The sequence below is a fragment of the Carassius gibelio genome, chromosome B8, assembly GCF_023724105.1.
Source record: "Carassius gibelio isolate Cgi1373 ecotype wild population from Czech Republic chromosome B8, carGib1.2-hapl.c, whole genome shotgun sequence".
NCBI classification, from domain to species: Eukaryota; Metazoa; Chordata; class Actinopteri; order Cypriniformes; family Cyprinidae; genus Carassius; species Carassius gibelio.
The window spans coordinates 23,564,816-23,574,130 of record NC_068403.1 but is presented as its reverse complement, the minus strand read 5'-3'; the positions used below and the strand labels follow the sequence as shown (position 1 = coordinate 23,574,130).

The 9,315-nt window shown below is 37.6% G+C and overlaps 1 protein-coding gene across 3 annotated transcripts; it reads right to left on the bottom strand.

Moving 5' to 3' along the window:
- On the bottom strand, nucleotides 1-5,778 carry fgf17 (fibroblast growth factor 17). 3 transcript variants are annotated; one of them, XM_052562695.1, is made up of 5 exons: nucleotides 5,021-5,778; nucleotides 4,614-4,650; nucleotides 3,943-4,090; nucleotides 3,359-3,465; nucleotides 1-999 (listed from the first exon to the last, which is right to left on the bottom strand). In XM_052562695.1, the coding sequence occupies exons 1-5, from the start codon at nucleotides 5,050-5,052 to the stop codon at nucleotides 709-711; spliced, it is 615 nt and encodes a 204-aa protein (XP_052418655.1). In that variant the 5' UTR covers nucleotides 5,053-5,778; the 3' UTR covers nucleotides 1-708. The 3 variants fall into 3 exon arrangements, with proteins under 3 accessions (XP_052418655.1, XP_052418654.1, XP_052418656.1); XM_052562694.1 differs by having other exon boundaries at nucleotides 3,943-4,123; nucleotides 5,021-5,776; XM_052562696.1 differs by having other exon boundaries at nucleotides 2-999; nucleotides 3,943-4,087; nucleotides 5,021-5,773.
- Between the last annotated feature and the right edge of the window lie 3,537 nt (nucleotides 5,779-9,315).

Sequence of the window (9,315 nt, the reverse complement as noted above, 5' to 3'; positions counted from 1 at the left end):
ATGATACTCTTAAAAATAGAAAATGCAGGATTACATGAATGAAAGTGCTATTAAGGAGATATTTCACTCTGGGAATGATAATACCAACTAAATCTGTTGCAATGTTTCTGCAGAATTATTTCTCTTTTTAATATATTTTAAAATGTAATTTATTCCTGTGATCAAAGCTGTATTTTCAGCATCATTTCTCCAGTCTTCAGAGTCACATGATCTTCAGAAATCATAATAATATGATGATTTGATGATTTCTTGATTAATTTAATGGAGCCTTGTTGAATAAAAGTATTAATTTCTTTAAAAAAAAACAAATACTGACCACCACATTGTTTTGTTGCTACGAGTACATTAACAGATAGCAAACAATCATTTGAAGACTCATATTTATTTATTTCTATCCATGAGGTAATGTCAAACATCTTCGGTTGATTTATATTTCGTTTGACATTTATAGTCAAACTTTTTTCTTTATCATGTTTAACTTTGAGCATATTGTCTGAAGTCTTTATAAAATGCTCACACAACACACATAGAAATCCCAGCTTAATTAAATATATACATTCTCTTTTACTATCTTACCATATTTACAAGTCTCCCTGATGAGCATCTGTTCAGTGTTGCTGGCTTTTTCAAGTCCATTAAGTACGAAAACATATAAAAATAAAGCTGCCTCTTCTTATTAACAGTGGGACGGGTTTGTGTGGCGTGGTGTTAGGAAGCGGAGGGGGTTTTTCGGTTGCGTTTGGCCCGTCGGCTCGGAGGAAAGCTGATGAACTCAAAGTGTTTGAGTTGGTCTGAGTTTGGGAAGGGGAGCGGGCCTTTGTGGAGGCGCTTGATGAAGTGAACTTCCCGCTGGTTCTCCCTGGTTCTGGAGGCCTTGATGGGCCGACCCTTTCTGCTGAAGGCCACGTACCAGCCCTCGTATTTGGCGTTCTGGAAAGCAGTGTAGTTGTTCTCCAGGACGATCTCTGTGAAGATGCAGTCCCTTCCTCTGCCATTCGGCTGCGAAAAAACAGAGAAGACGATTTATGTTGTTTCACTGAACTTTAAACTCAAAGCTCTGAAATTAAGGACTCCTCATTAACAATTACTTTAATAATACCTTTAATTTACATTATATATAATTCTGTAATTATTTATAAACAACGCTTTTTCCCGCACACAATGTATCATCTGAATCAGTCCGTTGCCTTCTGACTTTTTTCTGTGCTGAACAATTAATTTTCAGATAAAGGATATATCATTTTGTATATTTAAATGTATTTTTTTATATGTAACTGCTGTCTTTTGGAATATTTATTAAATAAATTAAGTAACAAAGCCAGGGTTTATATGATGTTTTACTAATCTCACAAAAGTCATTATTTCATTATTCTACATAAATAATATACTGTGTAAGAATACACTCAAGTGTGAATCGAATGTAATGTTTTCAGACACTTTATTGCATGTTATTTGCAATTAAAAGACCATTTTCATTAAATGTAATTAGTTGAAGTTAAGAGTGTTATTTTGACCCACTAAATACATCTTTATGTAATTTCATAATTACTTCTAATGTACTTCTAATGTGTTCAAATGTACCCCGAATGCACTGACAAGCATTTAGGGTAAACTAAAATATACTTTTATGCCATTTCTGTTAAAACGTGTCATGTCATTTATTTATATTTAACATATTATTAAAAATATCAAATATATTTGTAATTAAACATTTGTAATGATGAAGTTGCAATTTACAAAAAAAAAAAATATATATATTTTTTTTAAATCTGTTTACTGATGTAATACTGAAGAACACACTTCAGTTAAAATTATAAACAAGTATTTTACATGTTCTTTATTGTTTTAGCCAACACGTAAAAATAAGTGTACTTGACCAATTCAAAAGGTATTATTATTATTATTAAAATTTAAGGATTCAAAATATAGTTCAAAGGTAAAACCTTTCATCTTTCATTATAAGTGTACTTTTTGGAAGTGTACTTAAGTGTGTTAAGAAACATAATGAAATGTGTCTCTCTTTGAGTGCACTCATGTCACCTTTCATTTCATTAGCATTATATCACACAACTGCATTATTCAGCTAAGCAGACATCTTCTTCCCAAGGGTTGGACTTCATGCTTACACCTATCAGTCCATCTGTATAAAGCTGTGTTCTGGTCATGTGATCCCCCTCATGATGGGCCGCACCACCAGACTTAGTTTTTTGGGTGTTTAGTTCTTCCTAATTTCCAAAAGGAATTCAAGGTGCTTGTAAATGGTTGTGCCTTATGTAAGCAGTGTTTTGATGGCTCTGCCCATCATTATTTCTTCTTCCTCACAGCCTGTGCCCTCATCTCTCAACACGGTTCACTTCATGCTCTCACTGTCTCCATCTAGTTCCCCCAGCGCTGTGTCTCGTGATCAATCCATAGCACTGAAGACATGTTTTCCACTTCCGTGAAGGAAGAAGTGGCTTAACATCTGACTAAACTCAGAAAGCTGTTTCCTTCACAGAAGATGCTGCTCATACCATCTAGCTGCTGATCTATTTGTCCTGATAATATACTTCAGCCACTGAGTTTGATAGTTCCTCTTGTTTTTAACACTGAGATTATGAGATATAATATGAGTTTGGAGTGACATAAGCGTGGGTATATGATACAATGTATATGTTTCAAGATGGGATTTGATTAATCTGACCAAATGCAGATCTCTCTCGCCATGTTTAAGGCCAGGAGTTTTCAATCTTTTAAAAGCCTCAGACCCCCAAATATGATCACCCTCATGTGAGGGGTCCGCAAATATGTATTGTCATGCAAAATAACAAAAACAAATTATCCTGATTTAAACTGGTCTTATATATAAAATGTAAAATATTATTAGAAAAATATAGTTTCTATTGCATTTTGTATTGTTAGATGCCTTTTTTATTATTTATTTTTATTTAGTATTTATTAATTCATAAAAATAGTAAGTTAATAATAGTATTTCCTGTTTATTTATCTATGTTTATGTTTACTTAGTTATTGATATTTGATATATCATTGAACTAATTATTTAATATGCATTTGTATTTATTTGTTTGTTTACTCATTTATTGAGCTTTTTATTTATTTGCTTAGTCTTATTACTTTTTAAAAACTTTTTATAATTTTTACACTTTTAAAACTTTTCTCTGCAAACCACCGCAGCCTGGTGGGTTCCTGGACCCCAAATTGAAAACCCTTGTTTTAGACGACACTTTTACCCTATAACAGCGACAGTGACTTAATTATCAAACTCTTTTATGCTGTGCAAAGTTGGCTCAAAATCGAATACACATTTTCCGGCAAAAATTAAAATACTTTTTCCTGCAAAATCTCCAGGGGTACATACCTTGCCCACTAGTTTCCCCCTGCGGTTCATGCACAGGTATCTGCCACTCTCTGCTCCTTTGATCCGAACACGGCTTCCAAAGGTGTCCGTCTCCACATAAAGTCTGGCTGTAATGCAGCACGAGTGTTAGCAACAATCAAAATACTGTAGCCCTGTTTACAGCCATGTAAACCATAGAATATACTGCAGTCATGATGAAAACATACCCCAGTTAGCTCAACATTACTGAGTGTAGAGTAAAAGTAATTCTACCTGACCAGTAGTACTTTAAGAATTCAGTATAATTATTACATGAACATTACAACATCAAGATTTTCAAGATGACTCCACACATGACCCAGAGTGTTCCTGACATCCCATAAACCCTGCCTAGTCAAATCAGTCTCATTTCCCCTTGCTGTTTGAAGCAAATTAACACATCCTAATCAACACAAAGAGGAAACGATTAGGCGAAGAAACGTCTTTTGAACTATCAGCGAGTCCCTTTTCAGTCAATAAAGCAATCAGACGCGAGAAGAGCGCTATCTGCACCGAAACCTCCCGTGAGTGGATTACAGGAGATGAGATGAGTGCGCGCGCCTCACCGAAAGTGTTCCCGTCCTCGGCGGTGGCGCTCACTCTCCTGCCCTGGATCTGCACGTGTCTGCCGCTGGTCCTGCTGTACAGCTGATAGACTCGAACCTGCCGCCGGCTCAGCTGGTCCGTCACCGAGCCCTGTTCCCTCACATGCTGCTTAAAATTAGGAGAAGGGTGATTCTTCTCCCCCTTTTCGGTGCAAAGGGAAAATAAGATCACATATATTTCTCTCTCTGTTGCTGGAATAGAAAACCTGCTCGTTTTGTAAATGCCAGCAAGAGCACTGCTATGGAAAATGGTTTAAATCTAATTTAGAGCAGTGGTTCTCAGACAGGGGCCCGCTAGAGGGCCTCAGCAAACTTAAAAGAAGCCGCAAATGATTTCAATATATTTTAAATAAGTTACATTAATAAAGAAAGCTAATCGATGTTGATTACAATGTTAGAATCACTCGTCACGTAAACTGTCCTATTTTAATCTGTCCAGTCAACAAACATGCAATTTTTTAAAATAAAAATTCATCGATTTTGAAGCTTTGACATGACTTTAAAAGTAAATCAAAGGAAGCATAATGAGAACCACTACAAAATTGACTATTTATTGCCGAAGCCGTGCTATAAATCACACACTTTAACGTTTCAAGAAAATAAATAAAAAATAAAATGTAATACATATTTACCTGCGCGTGACACCACACCACGAAGAAGTGAAAAGAGCTTCAAAATAAAAGCAAAGTAAGGAACGTTAGTCAATATGCAAAAAAAAAATAATATAAAATATTGTGTAAATTAGATCAAAGCACATTATGTTATCTTCAGTTCAGCAAAACATTTCTTATTAAAAAATAAAATAAAATAAACAATTATATACTTATACAACTATATAAGTTTTTCTTAAATTAGTTGTATGGTTCTTCTGAGATTAAGAACTCTTTGTTTGTTTGTTTGTTTTGCAAAAAGTATAGGAATTAACGTTAATTGCGTAACCCAAATGTTATTTTATAGCGCCAGGCAACATTTCTATCCGTGACCCTTATTTTTTTAAGTTTAAAAGCCTATAAATATAGCTTAATATCATTATACTCACATGTACAAGCAGCGCTGATTTATTCCATACATTGTGGGAACGCAGAGTATAATGTCGTATCCAGGGTCCTCCTGAATGGTAATCCAGCTCTGTGATGTCTCGATTAAATGAGCTGAGTCAAATCCATACACCAGTGAAGAAGAGTGCAGCTAGATCTTCAGATGCGCGTCTCCGCAAACACACACGCGGATAAATCCGATCAGGAAAAAAACGATCCACGTGTAGTCCAGACGATTACGGAGTTCCATCATATGTGTTTGAAACACGCAGGGCGCTGTCTAAATCATAGTTTTGATAATAATGTTGCAGTGGCTCCAGTGTGCTCTTGATGTTGTGTTGGCACTGTCACTTGTGGAGAGGCGCGAGGCGCTCTGCGCGTCTGGATCCCTCACTGCGCCACTGTGATAGACGTCAAGATCCCTCCCACGAGTGTTGCACCTTTTCCCCTCTTCAGAGACTCCTGAGCTGTGTTCTGCTAGATGAACATGTGGAGGTGTTTCCAACTTCTACAACATTCAAATGAAATGCATGACCATGTGACTATCCACAGTATTCCTGGAGTAGGCTGTAAGGCCTCCTAATTTGGTCCCATCTGATGGATGATTAATCTTTCCGAATGAATGCTGATGTCTTCAGATCATCTTCTGTATTTAAAGCTTTGAGGTACACCCTGGAAAGGGGTGTGCCGCCTGATGTTTGGTTTGTTAGGGCCCATCTCATTGTTGGTCTTTCCCCGTGAAGGGGCCATGGCTCACACCTTTTGCTAACCTGGCAGCTCTAATAAGAAAACAATGGTGGCTTTTAATCACAGGACTCCAGCGGGCTTTTGTTAGCTCACGCGGAATCAACATCAAGCACTAACGATATAACGTCAACAGGATGCTCGCTTTCCAACGCATAGTTAAGATGCATCACAGCAATTAGTGCTGTCTTGCGAGTATGCCCACACCAGAGCCACCACTTGGTCCCTTCACATGAACATTTGTGTGAACTTTCCCACCCTAGAAGAGTGAAACCTAAGGTTTAAATACTGTAAATCAGTGTTTCTTAAATGGTTTCAGCTTCAGAACCCAGATTGGTTATCAGTTGGTTATCCAACACAGCCATATTTAATGTAGTATGTGTTAATAATTTCTGAGCATCAGGACACGTCTCACTACCTGGCCATGTTGGAATCTAATAGTGAATCTCAACTGTGTGACAAAATAAAAGTTTGATTGGATGCATAAAAAAATCTGTTGGTGTTCAAAATGCTTGAATATGCATTTATAGATGTTATACCTCTATTTTATCACACTGAGGTCCTTTTGTTCAGTTTATTAATGGACTAATCTCTGAATGAATTGAAGTTCACACTGATTCTATGCTAGCTGTCCACGTGACCGGGCATGATGGCGATAGACGTGAGCATGACTCTCGGCGTATACAATGTGTTCTCCACCCATCAGTTTGTATTTTGCTAACGATAGACAGATAGTCAGGAGGTGTGAATAGTTATTGCCGATAAAGGCGGCTGAGACAGGTGTGTGTTAGATGTGAATGTAACCAGGGGACTGAATAATAGCTTTAAAAAAGTCTTTATGTTCTAAATCTGTAACTGTACATGCCTTTTCACTGATATCTGATTAATTCAATTAAATATTAAAATAAAAAAATAAATGTAATACATGTTAGACTAGTGTTAAATTAAATTAAAATGATTATTTCTCTCTCTCTCTCTCTTAGAATGTAGTCAGTTCAAGCTCTTGGTCAGTTTTGGCTCATGGGCAAGCCTAGACACAACTTTATTTCTGCAGATTTATTATTATTATTCTTGAAAGGAGAAATCTGCTAAATGCATTTTATGATGCCAAAATGTACTAAACTGATCAGAGAGTACTGCACTCTCATTGGTAGCTGAATGCATAACCAGAATAGCCCATATCTTGGCTAAATATATAAACAAACATGCAAAAAATAGAAAAACATTATTATTGACATGTAATGGGCCCTTTTTCAGGGGAAGGCATCGTAATCTGAGAAAAAATTGGTATAACACAATGTTCACTCAAAGAAACAGCAATCATATTGCATGAAATGTTAACACACTCCAATAATCTTCATTTGCGACTAGAAAAATATATTTTTACAGTGTAGCCATGATGGTATTTCTATGACTTTCCAAAGGATGAAACATATCTAGATATGGATTTCGTGGTCAGATAAGAGAAATATTAACTCTGCATCATCACAGTTTGTAAAAAGGGTCCATTCAGCCAAAATCTGCTTTCAGTTCAATTCAGTGGGAGCAGGTTCCATGTGGACCTGTTAAAGGGTTATAATATTTAAAGCAATGTCCTGCAAAACTTCTCTGCTAGCCTCACAGAGTTATGAGAAACGATGTGAATTCCTCACCTATTAACAGACAATGTCCAGTGGTGGGAAATCAAAGGAAGACAGATGTTTATTAAACTGTGATCTGACCCTCAGAACTGCTGGACACACTGTACATTTAAACAGTCACACCCTGACAGACACATAGAGACAAAGCAGCTTTTGCAAAAGCTTGAACTGAGTGTGTGTGTGTGTGTGTGTATGAACGGCAAGCATCAGAGGGCTTAAGCAGTGGATCTTCTCACCAGACCGGAATTCCGTCGGCCCCAGCAGGATGCCAAGGGTGTCGGCCACGGTTTTTTAGGATCGGGCGGCTCAGAGCAAGAGGGATGTTATGTGTCCTAATGAAACACCACACGTCTAGCACCCCCCATGCCCCTCTCCCACTTTTTTCCCCCTCCCTTGTTTCACCCCCTTCAGTTTACGAAGCGGCGGTGAGATCTGAGGCCCTGAAACCCGATCTTATTTATTCACGTCTCGAGCTTTGCTGGTGCTACCTTAGCGATGGAAATAAACCAACACAGAGTCTCGATCGGACACCTAGCAACAGAAACCTAGGTAGCATTTCCCCCAACCACAGCCCCGGCCCAGAATATACCCACGGGTATCCCGTTAAATAAAGACTGAGAGATGCTGTAAAAAAAAACACAGATGACAAGTGGAGGCTGGATCTTGTTTGGGTTCAGAGCTTCAATGTCAAAGTGTTGACATGTGATGACAGCGCAGAGACGTGTTGAGCCATTCATTTCTACCACAGCCGTGTCCCGAATGGCCCACGTCCAACATAAGCAGCTCTAAAATGAACTAGTTATAAAACATAACACATTAATCTATTTATTGAGTGATTGCTAATTGACCACTCATATGTTGTGTGTAAGGGCCACATGTTGTTTGGTCAGCCTCGTATTCTTAGAGCGTGCAGAGCACTCACTTCTTTTAGTGGACGTGATGATGCATCTCGGAATGGAAATATGGTCATTATTTATTAATATTCAGTTTATTCTAAATTCTTTGTTCCGTGGAACACAAAATGAGGCTTTTTGGAGATTCTTAAAGGGATACACCACCGTGTTTTCATATTAAACTATGTTTTTCCCTTAACTAAGACAAGTTGATACATACCTCTCTCGTCTCAGTGCGTGCACTCAATCGCTTTGGCGCGCGGTGACACCTAGAATGGTAACACAAAACAAAACGTTGCGCTTTTCTAAGCGTGTAAAATGGATAACTAACATGGAGGTGTTTGGTAGCTTCTCTGCTTGGCCCATATTGAATGAATGGGCTAAGCTAAGTGCTTTCAAAGTGTCACCGCGCGCCAAAGCGATCGAGTGCACGCACTGAGACGAGAGAGGTATGTATCAACTCGTCTTAGGTAAGGGAAATACATAGTTTAATATGAAAACACGGTGGAGTATCCCTTTAATACATCTGTGTATACATATCTATGGATTTAGTGATGTTGAAACAGTCACGAGGGTCTCCAGGATCTAATTTTCTGGGTTTCTTCCCCTGCATGTCGGGTACACCACATGACTTTAATTCAGTTTTATTTTTATTTTTTTATTTATATATATATATATATATATATATATATATATGAATAAGCAATGAAACAGTTTTGTTAGATATTTACTACCTGGACTAATACTAATATGTTCTACCTGGACTCTGAATCACACTTGCTCTCAGTTTAGTTTTTCATCAACATTAGTCTTTAGCTGTGTGTTAGTGAATGTGAGCTGCCAGCGAAAGGTCGATTGGTGGTCTCCCTAACAGCTTAAACCACATCGTAAAAAAACTGGACCATAAAGAACAACTGGCTACTAGTTTCTGACCCCACAAAAATAGAGTCAAAGCTTCAGAAAGTGGGTGGTCTGCTCTCTATGAAAAATTCTTGTCTTCATAACACCTCTAATGTGCTT

Bases quoted from the DNA above. Each gene is read 5' to 3' on its own strand.
- fgf17 (XM_052562694.1), bottom strand. From the start codon at position 5,052: ATGTATGGAATAAATCAGCGCTGCTTGTACAT. The intron at 4,651-5,020 runs GTGAGTATAATG...TTTATTTTGAAG, and splicing joins AATCAGCGCTGCTTGTACAT to CTCTTTTCACTTCTTCGTGG. The intron at 1,000-3,358 runs GTATGTACCCCT...GTTTTTTCGCAG, and splicing joins GGGGGAAACTAGTGGGCAAG to CCGAATGGCAGAGGAAGGGA.